This window comes from Muntiacus reevesi, chromosome 20 (assembly GCF_963930625.1).
Source record: "Muntiacus reevesi chromosome 20, mMunRee1.1, whole genome shotgun sequence".
NCBI classification, from domain to species: Eukaryota; Metazoa; Chordata; class Mammalia; order Artiodactyla; family Cervidae; genus Muntiacus; species Muntiacus reevesi.
In genome coordinates this window covers 34,085,345-34,104,944 of record NC_089268.1, presented here as the reverse complement: position 1 = coordinate 34,104,944, position 19,600 = coordinate 34,085,345, and the positions used below count along the sequence as shown (strand labels likewise).

The 19,600-nt window shown below is 38.4% G+C and overlaps 1 protein-coding gene and 1 long non-coding RNA gene across 3 annotated transcripts in view; both read right to left on the bottom strand.

The window, feature by feature from the left end:
• Positions 1 to 19,600, bottom strand: part of LOC136151348 (uncharacterized) — a 1,173,899-nt gene that overhangs the window by 1,009,244 nt on the left and 145,055 nt on the right. The window lies entirely within an intron of this gene.
• The window catches only part of DCDC2 (doublecortin domain containing 2), a 144,196-nt gene continuing 134,366 nt past the window's right edge, over positions 9,771 to 19,600 (bottom strand). For both annotated transcript variants that reach the window (XM_065912389.1, XM_065912387.1), the window contains exons 9-10: positions 15,964 to 16,272; positions 9,771 to 15,821 (exon numbers count right to left, since the gene is read on the bottom strand). In XM_065912389.1, the coding sequence (XP_065768461.1) occupies positions 15,723 to 15,821; positions 15,964 to 16,272 (408 nt within the window). In that variant the 3' untranslated portion in view covers positions 9,771 to 15,722. The remainder of the gene's footprint in view (positions 15,822 to 15,963; positions 16,273 to 19,600) is intronic.

The following is a 19,600-nucleotide window of genomic DNA, read 5'->3' as shown; positions in this document are numbered from 1 at the left end:
GTTCTCTCCAATCTAACCCCCTGGTGACCTCCACCACTCCAGATGGCACTGCTAAGAATCATGAATCCCCAGCAGCACCTGAGCGCCTTGCATGCCTTGCATGCCTTGCTCTGTCCTGAAGTGCATTTGCTGGAACTCCCAAAGGTATCAGAGCCTTGAAACCCATGGGAGGCTTGTGCCTCTTTAACCATATGAGTAAAGCCCAACGCTAACCGAGGACGCATGGGAGCCTACAGGTTCTGGACACAGGCTCTGGAGTCAGACCTCATCACTCCATAGACTACAGAACTCTAGCCAAATCACTACAAATCTCCATGCCTCAGTTTCCTCCACTATCAAGAATGACGAGAGCATGCATCTACAAGGGTTGTTGTTGAGGATTAAACGAGTTAATGCAGCTAAAGTGACTTAGAGCGGTGACTTACACAGAGCTAGCACTTCTTAAAAGCTAGTTGTTATTCACGGGGTGTGACTCATTTAAAATGCCCCGTTGAAGGCTCCAAGGGAAGGCAGGCGCTCCTCTCCACACATTTGCAGACACCTCTCCAGTCACCCTTTCTGTCCATCTGAAGTGATTTGGAATGTGCCAGATAGGGCACTGACCTTTTCAACATCAAGTTTAATTAAGGCTGGTGAGGAGCTAACATGAAATGTTTCATGTCTTTCCATGTAGTTCAGTGAGAAAGATTTATTAACTCATTAAAATGTCGTGTTAGTTATTTTCAGCTGCTCAGAATGACTGCTCTTTCCAGCCAGCCACTTCTCCCAGCAAAGACCAAGAATAGAATCTGACCGTGTTGACTCCCTAGGCTGGCATTTGGATCTCTAGACCATGTTACTCCAACAGGAGGATCAAAAGTTTAAGCAAGCATGGAGCTTGATTAAAACTCATCTGCCCCTGGTGACGGCAGAAGGCTGTGGATGTGTCAAGGTGAGGCCACGTCAGGCTAGAACTTTCTCCTGCTTCTCCTTGCTATGGGTTGTTGCTGCTGGTTGAGGAATCCAGTGCCAGGGAGCTTGGGTACCAGGCATATGCTGACCTTGCTTCCTGAAGATCAACTGTCTGAGCCCATAAGCTCAAGCTAATTCACCCCCCTCTGCATTTAGCCCATCAGACCGTGTCCAGTTCTAAAACGACCTCAGCTGCTTCCCTATCTGCCTCACCCTATCTCTTCAATCAAGTTGCAGATGTCTCCTGTTTCTTTGTTTTTGAAGGCAGCAGAAATTCTCTTCAACATACAATTCCCCAAATTTCTTTCTCATCCCCATCCCCACCAGGGCTTCCCTTGTGGCTCAGCTGGTAAAGAATCTGCCTGCAATGCAGGGGACCTGGGTTTGATCCCTTGGTTGGGAAGATCCCCTGGAGAAGGGAACGGCTACCCACTCCAGTTATTCTGGAGAATTCCATGAACTGTATAGTCCATGGGGTCACAAAGAGTCAGAGATGACTGAGAAAATTTCACTCCACTTCTTCATTTCCCATCCTGAAAATTGTGCTTAACTCTAGTGAGCAATAATAAACCTGCATTTGCATTGTTTATCAAGGTATGCTTCCTCTCTGTTCTTTCTAGTGTTTTCTGGTTAGATTCAGTTCCGTTCAGTCACTTAAGTCATGTCCAACTTTTTGCGACCCCCTGAACTGCAGCACACCAGGCTTCCCTGTCTGTCACCAACTCCCAGAGCTTACTCAAACTCATGTCCATTGAATCGGTGATGCCATCCAACCATCTCATCCTCTGTTGTTCCCTTCTCCTGCCTTCAATCTTTCCTAGCATCAGGGTCTTTTCAAATGAGTCAGTTCTTTGCATCAGGTGGCCAAAGTACTAGAGTTTCAGCTTCAGCATCAGTCCTTCCAATGAGTATTTGGGACTGATTTCCTTTAGGATGGACTGGTTGGATCTCCTTGTTGTCAAGAGTCTCCTCCAACACCACAGTTCAAAAGCATCAATTCTTTGGCACTCAGCTTTCTTTAGAGTCCAAGACTTACATCTGTACATGACTACTGGAAAAATCATAGCTTTGACTAGACGGACCTTTGTTGGCAAAATAATGTCTCTGCTTTTTAATACGCTGTCTAGGTTGGTCGTAACTTTTCTTCCAAGGAGCAAACGTTTTCTGATTTCATGACTGCAGTCACCATCTGCAGTGATTTTAGAAGCAGTAAAACATAATGGTTAATAAGGTGAGCTGAGAAGGGAAGAATCCAGACACTTTTTTTTACTAGTTGTGTGACTTTTAGCAAATTATTTAATTCATGTCTCTCACACTTTGACAATGGCATAGAAGTCATAATAGTACCTTCCTCATATGGCTGTTGTATTAAATTTTTGAAAAACCAATTAAAGGTGCTTAGAAAGACTTTATCAATAGTTAAGTATCAGATTTTAATACTATCAGGTTTGTTGTTGCAGTTTTGTTGCGGTTGTTATTGTTACAAGCTGCTGGTGGGCAGGGGTCCAATCACCCACTCATAGGGCCAAGCAGAAATAGATATTTAATAAGCTTCTTTGGATAATGGCTAATGATGAGGATAAGAAAAAGGGGAGAAAAATGCCAAAAAAGGTCTGGGTTTTTAATAAACTAAAGTAGGCAAAAATGATTTCCCTAGCAACCAAATTTCTGAATGCATTTCCACCATCGTCTCTAGCTTCCTATTTATTATGACAATTTCCTGCCTTCAAATATTGAACACTAAACAGGAAATTAGTTAGAGGACGATGGTCTCCAGCCAAGGAGAGGAAAGCAATTTCCGTGGCAGAAGTAACCAGACACTCTTGCTAAGACATTTTCTTCAGAAAATGGATATAATGAACATGGACCTTGAAATAATCTCAGTGGTCTTAAAAGTTTCACTCCTAGAAATGAAGGGCAACGTTCCACTTCACCTGTATAGCCCAACTCGTCATCATGATTATGTTTTAATTTCTAACTGGAGATTGCCTCTCAGAAATCCAAAGAAGGATCTGATGCTGCAGTTGGAAAGTGTGTGGGCCCCTGGTGATGCCCTCATTGTGTTGGGGTCACTTATATGTATAGGAGCAGAGAGGCTAGGATGGAGCCTGGAGGCCCAGTGCTATAAATGCAGGTGTAACCTATTTAGGGTCTTTGGACACTTTAATCACTAGAAATTGGTAACAGGCCAAATGAATTCAGTCAAGGCTTTATATGGACTCCTGCCACAGCCCAATAGAGCAAAAACAAGTAAGGAGGGAGGGCTGGTTCCTTCAGTGGGGTGTGGATGAGGGCAGCTTGGAGGGTCAGGCTGGAGGGATGGCTTAGATGGTCTGCCCACCTCCTTGGTGGTGCTGTGTACAAGGATCATGCACAGAACCCAAGGTTTTTGGCCTTTTTGTGCCTTCCTGTTCATAATTTGCCCCAACTGCCCATGCTTGCCGTTATTTTTAGTCCCTAATAGTTTCCTTGTATTTTGTTGGTCAGTGTTCCATATAAAGTATTAACCCTGTGATTAATCCTTACACAATTAAAACAAAACCCCTTAAGCAACACCATAATTTACATCTATATCTGTATTCATATATTCTAAACATCTATGGCTCAGCAGGTAAAGAATCCACCTGCAATGCAGGAGACACAGGAGATATGGGTTCAATCCCTGGGTTGGGAAGATCCCCTGGAGAAGGAAATGGTAACCTACTCCAGTATTCTTGCTTGGAAAACCCCACAGACAGAGGAGTCTGGTGATCTACAGTCCATAGGGTCACAAAGAGTCAGAGGTGACTAAAAGACTAAGCATGCAAGAGTGAATAAACATTTCATTAATGATTAAGAGGATAGGTTTTAAAATTTCACACTAATGTGATATCCAAACTAGTATCTGGTTACTCACTAGTGTTTCATAGGAAGTCTACCACATTGGTCATTTCACAGATAACCACATTCATGTAACAGAAAGTTTCCAATATGCATCCTTTGGTTATTTCACTTGGGCTCATGAGTTGGAATTAACAGTAACTAAGGCTCTAGTGAGTGAGTAAGTGAAAGTCGCTCAATCATATCTGACTCTTAGTGACCCCATGGACTATACAGCCCATGGAATTCTCCAGGCCAGAATATTGGAGTGGGTAGCCTTTTCCTTCTCCAGGGGATCTTCCCAACCCAGGGATCAAACCCAGGTCTCCCACATTGCAGGTGGATTCTTTACCAGCTGAGCCACAAGGGAAGCCCCAACTAAGGACCTACGGTAAATACAAAGATGAAACCTCTGAATTTTACATGTAAACAGCTTGTGTTATCACTGTTGTTGTTGTTTAGTCACTAAGTCTTGTACAACTCTTTTACAATTCCATGGCCTGTAGCCCACCAAGGCTCCTCTGTCCGTGGGATTTCCCAGGCAAAAATACTAGAGTGGGTTGCCATTTCCATTTCCAGGTGATCTTCCCCACCCAGGCATTGAAACTTCGTCTCCTGTATTGCAAGTGGGATCTTTGCCACCAAGCCACCAGGGAAGTGTGATCAATGTAAATCTTCCCAAAATTAATGCCAAGATGATAAAACATCAAGCAGTATCAGTTTGATCCACCCCACTCTCATCCATACAGATACACATTAGCATCACTGTCCACGCCATCTCCTCCTTAAGATAAAACATCCTGAAAGTTAATCAGCAACTTTAGTAATCGTCAAAAGTTGTGAACCTAGCTGATCCAAGCTAATCTATGTACAGCAAGACTGAAAGTATGAGCTTTGGAAAAGTACTTTTGTCAATAATGGAAAAGTACCAATAAAGAAATCAATTCTGGCTCAAAGATGGATAGTAAAGATGTAGTAAGAAGCCAGGGAAAGTTGGCAGAAGTTACAAAAGCAGCAGCCAAAAACCAAGTTAGAAAGCTAATAATCCTAATATCTAACAGCTGTGGAATGGTTACTCTCTGCTGACTACTGTACATGAACTCTTTCTGTATGGCCTCCCAGGTCAACAAGGTAGCTGCTATTCTTTTCTCTTTTATGTAGATAAGCAAACAGACTCAGAGAAGTTGAAAAAGTTGTCCAAGTCACATAGTAAGTGTTCAAAGACAAAATTCACACGAGGTCTGCTTGGCACTGAAGCCTTGGTATTTAAGCCCTAGAGACAGTTGAAGTGACCCAGAAGAAGGGAGTAGAAGAGGCAATAGGCAGAGGACAAGCCCTGGTCATCCAGGCCCTCCGTGGATGAGGTATTCTGGTTCAGGATAGCACATCAAGAGCCAAGGCCGTGTGTGTCCACTCATGGCATCTGTGTCTCATATGAAGTAAAGAATCCAAAGATGGTCCGGTACCAAGTCCTGGAGTCCTAGTTTTTCCCCATTGAGGACCTGACAAGGTCACAGGGCACTTGCCTAGGCTTTGAGTTCTTTTTCTTAGGTTATGCCCCACTAGGTGCAGAACCCGAGATGGAGATTTTTATAACATTTTTTGAGGGAAGGTTCTTAGAATAAGAGGAAAACAGGAGAGGGCAGAGGGGAAAGGAGAGCAAAGATATATCTCAGCTAAAAAGTAGGCTGATTCCACACAGAGTTCCAGAGCACAAACTGCACCACAGAGTTAGTCCCACCTTGAGAGAGAGGGCGGCCATCTTTTCCACCATGTCAGTCAGTCATTGACTATAAGTCGCCAGGGGGAGAAAATAACCTCCTGGAAAAGGCAGCTTCTGTTTGGCTGAGGGGAATTCTCTGCAAAGTCAGCACTCATAGCATTTGGTGGACTGGTGCCTTGGCCAAGGAAAATGGGGTCTGGATGGGGCACCAACAGTGTCTCCTATACTTACCCAGCTACCCATGAGTCAATGAAGAAACAGAGAAAATTACAAAAAACTATTTAGAGCCAAATGACAAAAAACAAACAAACAAAAAAAGGATTCTCTATCAAAACTTGTAGTTATAGCTAATGTGAGACATACTGGTTCATTTATAGCCTCAAAAACATGTTAGAAATGAATAAAGCCAAAATATATTAGAAAGGCATTTAACTTGAGTTACAGAAAACACACAGAAAGTAGGAGGAAAGAAATATTCGTGATAAGAGAGCAATAATGAAATAGAAAAATAGTGCAGAGGATCAAAAATTCTATAAAAACATGAATAAAAATAAATAACCAGCATTATTGAACAAAAAGGAGAAAAGCACATATAAACCATATTAGACATGAAGAAAAGAGAGAATATGACCAGATTTACACAAGCGGTTTTAAAAGTTTTAAAATAATACTATAAATAGTTTTGGCAAATAAAGTTGAAAACATGAAAGAAATGAACAACTTTCTAGATAAATTAAATTGCCAATTTGATTCAATAAACAGAAGACCTGAATAGATATATAACCTTAAAAGAAATTGAATTTTTTAAAAAACTACTTCAAACATACAAACACAACCCCAGGCTGAAAGGTTTTACAGGTAATCAAATCCTCAAGAAAGATATGACCCATACCTACAATTGTTTCAGTGAGTAGAAATGGAAAAGCTTTCTTCCTCATTTTATGAACAACTATAATAATACTAAAACCAGGAAGAGGTCAAATGAGAAACAATAAAAATAGATCACTTCCATTTACAAACATAGATGTAAAAGCTCCAAATATTAACAAAGCAAGTTCAAGAATGTAAAAATGAATACACATACTACCAATTATCACTGTTTGTCCTAAGAATGTAAGAATGGTTTATTAGAAGGAAATTAATGAAGTTCATAACATTTAACAAACTAAAGAAGAAAAATAATGAAAATCTTAAAGGATATAGAGTTTTCTAAAATTCATTCATAGTTCATTCTTTCAGTTTTCAAATAAAACACCTATTAGAAAACTAGGAGTTAAAGAGAAATTTACCTTGATATAAGGTATCTATTAAAAAATAAGCAAATATTAAGCAAATACTAGAAGAATTCCCTTAACATCAGGAGAAGACAAAATTAACTACTATTGCTGCTTCCATTGAAGAAATGCTAGAGGTTCTAGCTAGTTGAATAAAGCAAGAAAAAGATGATGTTTAAGACTGTAACGGAAGAAAACAAATGTTATTATTACAGATAGTATTGTAATCTTCACAAAAGTCCTGCAGAAACTAACAAACCACCTCTAATAAGAAAGTTCAGCATGGCGCTGAATACAAAATGAATAGACAGAAATCAGTGACATCTCTAGATACCATTAATTAAAAACTGGAAAACAATCTTTTAAGTTATTCCATTCACAATAGCCACAGAACTGTAAGATAACTGTAAGACGGCTTCTCTGGTGCCTCTGTGGTAAAGAATCTGCATGCCAATGCCGGAGATGTGAGGTTCAATCTTTGGGTCAGGAAGATCCCCTGGAAAAGGAAACAGCAGCCCACTCCAATATTCTCGCCTGGGAAATTCTATGGACAGAGGACCCTGGTGGGCTACAGTCCATGGGTTCACAAAGAGTCAGACACGATTTAGTGAATAAGTAACAGCAATAAATAAGATGACTGGGGGTAAACATATTAAAAGATGTTCAAGACCCTTACAAATGTTTGGAAGGAATTTCTTTAACACTCAGGTAAATGGATGTTTAAAATTTATAGATAGGATACCTCGATGTTATAAAAACCTTTGCAGATCAAATCAAAATCTCTACAGGGTTTTTCACAGAACCTGACAAGTTGATTCTGTAAGGACCAAGATATTTTTGAATTGAGTAGGCAGAATCACTCAATCAAACATCACTTCTTTTTATAAAGTTACAGTCAGTAATTTAAAAAGTGAAGTTTTGGCATGGGGAGCCAATAAAACAGGATGGAAGCAGAGAATCAGACCAGAGAATCTACAGGAAAACCACCCTGTATGCTTGCCCTCATGGGTTTCCCAGGCGGCCCTAGTGGTAAAGAACCTGCCTACCAGTACAGGAGACAAAAGAGACCCAGGTTCGATCCCTGGGTTGGGAAGATCCCCTGGAGAAGGAAATGGCAACCCACTCCAGTATTCTTGCCTGGAGAATCCCATAGACAGAGAAGCCTGGAGGGCTACAGTCCATAGGGTCACAAAGAGTCATACACGACTGAAGTGACTTAGCACCCTGTACAGGCCATTTGTCATGAACAATGTTTCCTGCATCTATGAACAGAAGAACTAGATATGCTGTCACAAGGAGAGCTGGATACCTTCAGGCTTGGTCATTCCCATCCCAAGAGATCACATCTCTTAGTTCTAAAAAAGGGAAGGAATAAAACATGGAGCAGCGCGTGCCCTTTTATTTTGAATACTACCATGAACATTTTGGGCCTGCTTGTTATTTTCTAATTTTTCATTAGAGAAAAACCCTGCCTTTCGATACTTTAGATAAGACGTTTTCCATTGTATCTCACTACTGTCAGCCATCGTGAGATAAAATAAAATAATAATGACCACACTGGTGAACAAGTAGCATCAGATTAAATCTGAGGAGCCTGACCCCACATGGCTCACTTTGAATCCACTTCTCCATAGTCACAGCCTCTAATCTAATACTCTTCTAAGGAAGGGCACTCATTAGTGGAAGATAAAAGCATCATGTTATCTTGAGTATAAAATAAACAGAATTTGTCAAAAAAAAGAAGATGTTAAATTAGTATTTTCTCTTGTATATTCACTGACTAACCCCCACCCCAACACCACCAAAAAAAATTCCTACTATGTAATTTAGGACTCAACAAAGAGAAGGAATGTGTCTTGGCCTGCTCAGCCTCCACAACAAAATAGCACAGACTGAGTGGCTTAAATGACAACTATTTTTTTTTTTTAATAGTTTTGGAGTTCAAATTCCACAGTCTAGGTTCTGGCAGATTTCATTTCTAGTGAGGCCTCTCTTCTTGGCTTGTGGATGGTGACCTCCCTGCTGTGTTCTCACAGAGCCTTTCCTCTGCACGTGTCCAGAAAAAGAGTGTGTGTGTGTGCTGAGTCATGTCTGACTATTGCTACCCCACAGACCATAGCCTGCCAGGCTCCATGGGATTCTCCAGGCAAGAATACTGGAGTGGGTTGCCATTTCCTTCTCCACAGAGAGTAAGCTCCTCCAGAGCCTCTTCCTCTTATTAAGGATAGCCTTATAAAACAGAACCCCACTCTTATGACCTCATTGAACCCCAATTGCCTCTATAAAGGGCTTCTTTCCAAATACAGTCACACTGTGGGTTGGGGGCTTCAATCTGCAAATCTGGAGGGATGTAATTTAGTCCATAACAGGACGGTCCTCCAATCTTGGGCCAAGAACTTCCCTAAAACACGTGAGAATTTGGGGTAGATCCCACTACAAATTAATGAGGGGAAAATAGCATGTTCAGTCAATGTATTAGTGCAATAGGGGTGGGGCTGGCCCACAGCCGTTAGTGGCTGTTCGTGCTGGACCAGATACCGCGAGAACCTGGGGGAGGGGACAGTTCGTGTGAGACCCAGAGGGCAGCTAGAGAGCCACTTCGTCAACGGTCAGCCTGACACTGTCCTCGTGGCAGAGACTGCAGTGTGGGTCGGATCAAAGCCTTCTCCCCGGCGTTCTCCAGGCCCCCGTCCTTGAGTGAGCTCGTGGCCTGGGGACAGGGTGGGGACTGTGTCCCGCAGATTGCTCAGAGAAACTTTGAGGAGAAGGAAAAGAAGTCAGAATATTAGCGACCAGAGTCAGGAGAAGGCCAGGACAGTCACCAGAGCTCTCTGCATCCAAAAAGAACAAATACAATGAAACCAAGAGGAGTGTCTCATTGAATTTTAAAACTTGAAGTGTATTTTTTTTTTGCAATTGAAAATCATTTTTATTACTAAACCCATAATAAATGGAAACAGAAGTGTGGGACATATCCGAATTATTTGTCTTGTTAATGAAAGATCAAGTTTGTGAGGGCATTTGAGAGACCTGGACAATGATCTAAAAGATTACAGTTCCATTCCAAGGGGGGAAAAATACTTAGAAACCTGCAGGAAAGTTGTATATTTATTTTCATAATTAAGAATTTTACAGCCAATGCATGCTAGCCATTTTACAATCCCTTGTAGAAACTACAGTCCTTGTTGGTTGTGGGAAGTTTCTAGTGACAATTAGTCATATGGGCTAAAGAGATTTGACTTTGACAATCTAGAGGCCTCCTCCATTGCTCAGGTTTGCCCTTGAAATAACAAAGATACAGAGGTCAACTGCACATTGACAGTTGACAGGTACATTAATGTGCTCTCAGTTACGGTAACTGAATCACACACATTGTTATTACACATCAAGAAGGCGAAATGGATGTGCTTAATTGCTTTTGTTTTTCAAGCGCTAAAGGAGAAAAAACAATTTTAACTCAACACAATGAAGGCAGTGAATCTCTCACAAACCAAAGCAGAACTTTAACCAATCTCTTTGTAAAACTGTGAATTTATTCCTATAGCTCTAGGTACAAAAATGTGAGTAACTTTCTCTGTTTTAAAGATATCTTTATCATAGCAAAAATTCTGAACCTGTGTTTCTCTAATATTTCATAAAAGAAAAAAACAATTTTTTAAAAAAATTCCTCAAATTTTTATCAGCTAAACAACATGTATATGAAGCTATAAAAAAATTTCTTTACATAATAAGGTTTAATACCTATGCCAAATAGAAACAGAAGTATCTTTTAATGTGCTGAATTTCCACATGGTTCAAATCAAAAGTTACTATTATGCTTGTGAAAAATATCATATACAAATTAATATATGAAATATTAGCAACACAACATTATAAACAAACAACTATTCAAACACATTTTAATTATATAAAACACAGATCTATTTGCTAAAACTAATACAGCAAACTTATATTTTAGAGTGAGAAAAAATAGAGCAAACATATTTTAGAGTGAGCACTGATACAGAAATAAAAACCTAAATGCTCATAATTGATCAAAACATAAATAATTTTCCTTACAAAGAGGAGTTCTAAACATAAATCATACAAAAATGATGAGCTCAACTTAATTTTTACATAAAACTTCAATAATCACCCATTATCTTTGGACATATTAAGGATTTAAGACAAAGGAAAAACATTGAAGCAAAAAAATTGGATAGGTTTTCTGCAATCTTCTTCTAAAATTTACTACTGTCATTTCTTCTTCCCATATGCCATTACATTTATGACAATAACTCAAGCCTTCAATTAAAATATATGTTTAAGCAGAAGAAACTACAGAGAACTCACTTGGTCCCATTCAAAGATTAAAGCTAAGTCATTGCTGGCTTAAGTCAATGAACCTGCATTAGTCATCTCCTGATTTTATAAATGTTTTATTGTTATCAAGACTTTTTAAAAATTCTTTCCTAATTCCCCATATCCTACAAGACATTATGCCTCTTCAAAAACAGTATTTTTCTTCCTCATCAACATGTGGGAGCACCTATTTGTTCTTCATCCAAGTCACTTAGACTTCATGGTAAGAAATATACAAATTTCATGTAGTAAGAACAAAATCAGACCCATCCAAATACCAGGATATTTTCTGAAAAGCAAAAATCTTACACTATTTACAAAAACGATATTTAATAATGAAGAACTGTACATGCTCGTCACCTCAGAAAAGCAGACTAACCTTAAAAGAAAAGAAAACTGTTCCATTTCAGGATGTATCACTCATACAAGGAATCTAAAAATCTTCTGCACTGAATTTGAAAGTTAGATAAACTAATAGATTAAGAAGTCAGACTTTTATTCTATTTGTAGTGAACTTGGCTACTTGATACCAGACTCCTCTCTAGATGTTCATGGAAATCACACACACATTAACAAGCAACAACGACTTTTGACAGACCCTGTATTGGCAGGACATATTCTGCACCTGAAGTTTTTGGTACTTAAGACTGATGACTGAAGAACTGTACTCTGTAGTTAATTTAGGAAAATAAAGTTATATAGATAGACACATATCTCACCCTTCCCTAGAATTAATTTTCCATTAAAATGCTGGTAGATTTTTATTTTGAGAAGAATTTAAAATATCCTATAGTCTTCGGGAACCAACTTTTAAAGCACCATGATATACATCATTTCTTAGCATTTCCTTTCGAACAGTTTATATCCATTGCTTCTCTCAAGAGCCTTATTGCATTAATAATGCTGTGCCTGAGGACTTTTTCAACATTTTAAAGTGTGTGAGTGCATCTGTGTGTCTGTTACGTGCTTATGTGTATCTATGTGGTCTATTTCTGTTCAGATCGGCAACAGTTCAGATGTGAAGTTTTCTGCTTAGCAATTAATCTATTTTCTAAATTTTTGCCTTGGCTCCTTGTTGAGCAAAAAATGAAAGGATAGAGCTGATCCTTTAGGAGAGTCAGTTAACAAAACAAAGAAGACTTCCTGCTGTTCAGTGGCCACAATTTTAACTGGGTGAATTTGCTTTATCCCTTGCGTAGAAGATAGGGTATTCAGTGAAATTTTCGGGGATGTTGGTTTATGAGCTGTAAACTAGAAGAGTTAACATAAGTTCATATTAGTATGGCTTCACAGTTGTAAGCCTACAGAGAGATCTAACTGACTCCAAGTCATTCATATATATATACATAAAAATGGGTTTATGCTTACATACGACAACAGGAATTAACACAGAATAAAACAGAAGGCACAAGAGGGTATTAATCTCTTCCTATGAGACTGGCTTTCTAATACCGCCCCCCAAAAATGTCTTAAATAAAAAGTCATCCTATGACCATACAGAAATATAATAAGTAAAAAGTTATCTTATGGCCAGAGTATCTTGTTTTATATGAGAAATCCATGGATGCTCAAATGCTATTTAAATATAAGCTAAACCAGATAAACTATCCTTTGCATGAAAAATGACTTTAGTTCAACTCGACAGACATGAGTTCGAGTAAGCTCCAAGAGTTGGTGATGGACAGGGAAGCCTGGTGTGCTGCAGTCCATGGGGTAGCAAAGAGTCGGACACAACAGCAACTGAACTGAACTGAAAAATCTTCCCTATTGTTACTGCGTAACTCCCAGTGTTCCATTTCAACTAACAAACCCATTGTTGACAAGTGTATTAAATGCAATTAAATTTAAGAAAAGCATTTCATTAAAATAAAAACTATGAAAATAAAAAAGTAAAACTATGAAAACTATCACAAGAAATAACAGATCAAAACATTCTATGACTGGTCACCACATAAAAGCTCCATTGGTTTTACATAGAACCCTTTATAAAACAATAGCTGAAGCCTAACCAAGATTTCTTCTGCTCACTCACATAAATGGTCTCCAAACCAGTCAGTGAGTCTCAATTTGTGCAACTAATCTGCCACGGAGGCCACCATTCCCAAAAGCAAAATGTCGTTTGGGAGGTGAATTAATTTGCATCATGTGTGTTAAAGTCATCTCCAAAATGACCATTTACAGAAATCATCTGTTAATGATTCCTTCCTTGATAAGACATTTTTTTCTTTTTTTTTTCCTTAGTAACATATGCTTGCAAAGTGTTTTAAAGTCATTAGTGATTGTTCATTCCTCAACTTAGGTCACAATTATATCTTATAGATAGGTGGTGAAATATGCACATAGAAGTATTATATCCCAATGTTAATGTTTTTTGCTACAGTTATTGTAGCCTATCACTTTCTTAGAGTATATTTAAATACCAAACTTTGTGTTTTATTTAAAGTGACATTGTGCTTCACTAAGATGACTCTTAAAAAGTTCCTCCAAACCTAAATATTAAGTGTGTTTGTGTGTGTGTATTAGTCGCTCAGTCACGTCTTGCTTTGCGACCCCATGGACTGTAGCCTGGCAGGCTCCTCTATCCATGAGATTCTCCAGGCAAGAATACTGGAGTGGGTTGCCATTCCCTTCTCCAAAATGTTAAGTATGATGAAGCAAAGAACAGAAAAAAATGAGAGACAATATCTTTATTGAAGAAGGAAGAGCTAGATAAAATCCTCATTAAAGAAAGAAGAATCACCTTGATAATTAGTTATAATTTCTTATATGCAATCTTTTATTTTTATAAACTATTTGAAATCATTAACTCCAGACCTAGTAATAGTGTGGGAATTTAACATTAAAAAACCAAGTCATCTATTGCCCTAGCAACAAAGATTATTAAGATGATTGCTTATCACCTGCAAAGCTTTATACTGTCTCATTTGAAAAAATAAACCTACTAGTAGAAAGAACAATCTAGAGTTTATGTTAGAAATATAGTACCCCATTTATAATTCATCCTCCTAGATCAATATACCTGTATATCAGTATCTCTTTCCAATACTGTTATAGTCACTGCATATACTTCCTATTTATGGAAAATATTAAAATAGTTTTTAATAAAAATATATCAGCTTTCTATAGTATTATTGAGTGCTTTATATAACTTTAATTCCAAGTGATTGGTTATGAAACCTGGAGGGGGGGGTAAATCTTTCAAAATCATCATTAATAATGAATTCTATGAAAGCACAAGAAGTTAAAATTGCAAATTTCTACATAACTAACAAAAAATACTCTTTAATATGAAAAAACATATTATTTCTATATTTAAGGAAGAACTACATCATCTCTTAAATATTCAAAACTAACGGGACCTTTTTTCCCCACATATACCTGACGAGGCAATCTGACTTAATTTAATTAACCCTAGAACTATAATCAGGAACTGGTTTCATTATGACAATTTTTAAACTTTTTTCAATAATTCCTATCCTATAGCTTCAAATTATAGAGAAAAGAATCTCCTTAAAAGTCTAAATATAACTGACCATGAAAAGAAGTATTTGCTGATACCCCTAAGGGAAAAAATATGACAGGGCAGTTCTAATAAAAATAACATAAAAAGCAAGAGAAACTGAGGCGTAACAAAATCTTACAGCCTAGGTTTTTTATCTACTACACGGCCTTGCTCTTTTTGTTAAAAAACTGTTTGGAGAAAATTCAATCTTTGGAATATCCAATATTGAGTTTTCTAACATAATAATATGAAGAAGAGAGGAGTATTATTGGTAATGGTAGACTGGATCAGCTAAAATCCACTGGATACCAGAATTTGTAAACCACCCAGACAGGCTCAGTGATACAATTAGGTGTTCCATTCTGTAATTCCTTCCTGAGTGTGTGTCATTAAAGCCGGACGATTAAAACCTGCAGTACTTAAGGCAGGGGCATGACAATATTGTCCTGGAATACACTGAGTGAATACTTCCTCCTTCCAAAATGAATACCTTGCATTTTCCTTTTAGTTCTTTTAAGGTGGATTTTGGCTAAGGAGGAAGAAAGAAAGGAATGTCAACAAGACACAGAAACATTTCAGTCTATTGCCATCTTCAAATTATCTCTGAAACTAAATTGCAATTATTCAAGAGTTTATTGCTTTTTAAAAAAAAAATAGTACATGCTTTCCTATTATCATTTTTTAAAATTCTAAGCCCTCTTAGATAAGTGCTTTAGTATAAGCTGCCATCTAATAATCTCACTTCTCAAGAACAGGTATGGTCCTGTGTTTTTCCATCTTTACAAAGACAAGTGGCCAACTGTCTTCCAGGGCAAAATCCCCTCTATTACACTTAATTTTTCTACATGACCTTTAAAAACACAGCTCATAAAAAGAAGTCACTGTCCTTTAGTAATTCTTCAAAATTATCTAGTCTTTCCCATTAGTCAGGCCTCTAATTTTAAATTTCAGTAGGTAGTATTCAACCACATTGTCACATTATGCTTAGCAATAGCTATATACTTATTCTTCAAGTATTTAATCCTTCATTTTTCTTATACTCAATATACTTTCTTTTTAAAAATCATCCATGCTATGACAGATTATCCTTGTTTTGTTCATTGTCATCATTTTCTTGTGGACTAGTGATTTTTACTTCTGGTTTTGGTGGTCTTTGAGGGTCCAAGTCAGCCTGAGGGAAAAACAGATGAAAATAAAGATATTTAGTTCTTCAGTTACAGAGGCAATAAAATTTACAAGGGAAAAAAAATGACTCAATATTGCCTTTAACCCTTATAAATATTTAATCCTTATAAATAATCCTATAGAAATACCTCTTCATGTCCACTGCCAGCTCCTTGAGACTTTATTTCCTCATCCACCGCTTCTTGAAGCTCATTATTAACCTGTTCCAGTTCCTCGCCGTTTTCTTCGTCGGTCCCTCCATTCACACGAGCAGCAGAGCCTGCCTGCTCCTCTCTGTGATCTGGGATCTCCTCGGCTTGCTCTGGAGCTTCGGGCTTCTCCTGATCTCCTTCGTCCTCTTTAACTTCACCATTCATTCCTGAGAAATCTTCCTTCTGTTCCACCTCCTTGTTTTCTTTCTCTCTGTCTTCTTCCTCATCTACTATTTCTGCTGGCCTCTGATGGATCAGAAGAAATAATGGATAAAGATAGGAAGCAGACCAGAGATTTTTCCATAGCACATTATAATAATATAATAATTATAGTATGACTGTCAAGTAAAACTTCCGTACGTTTGCACATATATAGTATGTCCTGTGTTAACCTCTACTGAATGGCTATAGATACCACTCTTCGCAAATATTTTCTCACTGAATTCTCACAATGATCCTATAAGGTTGGTAGTATTCCCATTTTACAGGTGAGAAAACGAAGGCACAGGGAGATCAAGTATCTAGCCCAAGATTCCACTGCTTATAAGTGGAAGAGGCAGAATGAGAACAAAGCATGTGACTCCTAAATTAATGTTCTTACTCCCCATGGCAAAGAGAAAATTAAACTATAAGATCCTTGGCCAATATTTAGTGGAATGTCTGGCCCAGAGAAGGAGATTTAAAAAAAATTCTTTGGGGAGAGGTTATCATCCCTACCACTAGTGTTTGGTATGTATTTAAATGTCTAAGTGTGAACAAAGGGGACGACGATGCCAAGGATGTGAATCCAGGATTTCTAAAAAAAAATGTGGACAGCTTTTCACATAATGCCTAAGAGAGCGGACTGTATATCTGCAAATACAAAAACTGATTGTCGTGAAGATCCAAAGCCAAGAAACAATAGGTTCCTTCCATAAAAATGCTTAAGTACTTTATAAACTCCAAAGGAATTTTTACTGCTCTTTGGATACATGTAAGTCTGTTTTAAAAGAGAACAAGAGGCAAAACTCCAGAGGCGATATTTTGGAGAGAGAAAGATCCAGGTTAAAATCCCAGCCAGGCATTGCCTATTACCCAATTTCTTTGAATTTGAGATTCTCCACTTGTAAAACAAGAATGTAATAAAACTTACATAGGGAGTAAATAAGTTATATGTAGTACCTAGCAAAGCACTTGGCACTGCATGATCCTAAAAAAAAAAAAAAATTAAAATATTTTCTCATTTGTTGTTCTCATTCTTTCCTGAACCTACCATATTTCTTCATTGCCATAAATAAAATAATAGTTTTTTTTTAAGGATCAGGTAGAAAGAACATAGAATTTATTTTATGTTATGACCCCACAGCTGCCTCTTTCCAGCTATCTGACATTGAACAGGTCCCTTAATCATATGGAATCTGGAAAATGAAGGTTTGAGATGCAGTAACTCCGACCTCCCTTCTAACTCTGGAAGTCCATTCTACTCTAACTGCCCAAATTCTTCTTGTGAAGTGAAGTGAAAGACACTCAGTTGTGTCTGACTCATTGTGACCCCATGAACTGTAGCCTGTGAGGCTCCTCTGTCCACAGAATTCTCCAGGCCAGAATACTGGAATGTGTTGCCATTCCCTTCTCCAGGGGGTCGTCCCAACCCAGGGATGGAACCCAGGTCTCCCGCATTGCAGGTGGATTCTTTACCACCTGAGTCACCAGGGAAGCCCCAAATTCTTCTCATGGGGCTATAAGTAGTCTTCTTATAAGTTTCCATAATGCGCTCAGTTTTGGAAGTCAAGGAGGGAGGAGATGGAGCAGAGTAGACTAAAAATTCTGGATAAAATTCAACACATTATTCTGAACAGGAAAAGACATCAAAGAATGCAGAGCGGGGCAGTCACACATCACATGGTCGCAGGGCAGGTGGGGAAAGCAGTAACTCAAGGTGGGGTGAGGTGGCCTGAGGCCAGAGCTCACACATCTGTGCACAGAGATTTCTATAGCACGGTATGAACTGCATTTACAGGTGGAGAACAAAAGACAGGCAGCAAAAGACACTGAGCACCCATCACCCGTGAGAGCCAAATGTCACTCTCAGTCCTCATACATTCATCATTTCCGAAAACCCTCACGGGAACTCTATGAAACAGGCTTCTGATGCCCATTATATGAATAAGGAGAAATAAATGAGAAATCAGTCAATGCTGCCAGCATCACAAAGCGGGTGAATACACAGGGCTAAGGTGGAACCCAAGGCAATCTTGTCCCAAAGTCCTGTATTCTTCCTCACAGTAATAACACAAGCAGTTGATAATTTACCTAGCTGCTGCTGTAAGCACACTCAAGGGTACTTTCAATGGCCAGAAAATATGACTCATGCAGCTGACAATAATACTTTTACTGTTTAAAGAATTACTAACCTGAGAACAAAACAATTCTGGATTTCTATTAAAGACCAGTCGATCGAGGGGACGAACTTTTTGAAGATTATTAGGCAGAGTATGAGAAGCAGGACAGGACAAAATCTAGAAATATTGCAGCACTAATAGTAAGAATAAAATGATTTCTTTGCAAATTATCTCTGAGAATTGGATAACTGTCTATTAGTCTCCTGGAAAATGTAATCTTTACTATGCCTAAACTTGCTTTAGGGTTTCCCTGGTGGCTCAGATGGTGAAGAATCAGCCTGCAATGCAGGAAACCAGGGTTCGATCCCTGAGTCTGGAAGATCTCCTGGAGAAAGAAATGGCAACCCATTCTAGTATCCTTGCCTGGGAAATCCCACGGACAGAGGAGTCTGGCGGGCTACAGTCCATGGGATCATAAAGAGTCGGACACGACTTCACCACTAAACAACAATAACAAAACTTGCCTTATTCAAAACAACTTCGGGTTTTGGTTTTAAAGAGAAGTTAGCATTTTTTAATACAAAATCTTTAATAATGACAACAGAAAACTCAAATTTTAGTGTAATCATTCAGGAATCTAGATAGGTCCCTTGCTTCTGAGAATATATTACAAGAGCTTGCTAAAGTCTGCTAAGGTGACTACTGCTGTCTCAGCGGGGAAAAGTCTGTTTTCCTTTACTGACATCTGGATTTATACCTAAAAATTGCCAAATGATAGAGTGTTGGTTTCTGGTTTTGAGTTTCTCATCTTACTCCTTTCTTTACTCCCAAATGAATATTCATTTTTTTCCCTTTAATGAAAAGAGCTGGGCTGCCATATACACTAATCTCCTTTTACGGACAGAGATACCCAGCCCTAAATTCAGGCTCTGTTCTCTTTGCTATTATTGTCACCACTACTAACAAGCAGTATTATGTTTTCATCCCATTATTTCTATTAGACTTTCCCAGCACAGCTATTTTAGTAGTCATCAAAAGAAGCCATATCTGGTTAGCTCAACTTTCAGAAATGCAAGATTATGGGGCTGAAATACCAATTTGATCAATTTAAATAGGACAATAACATTAGTTAAAAGGCTTATAATCTTTTAAAATATCCTGAGTGTAGTACGAAATTTACTATTACTACAACACTACAATTCAGGACAAAAAAAAAAAGAAAGAAAAAATGCTTCTATGACAGATCCATAATG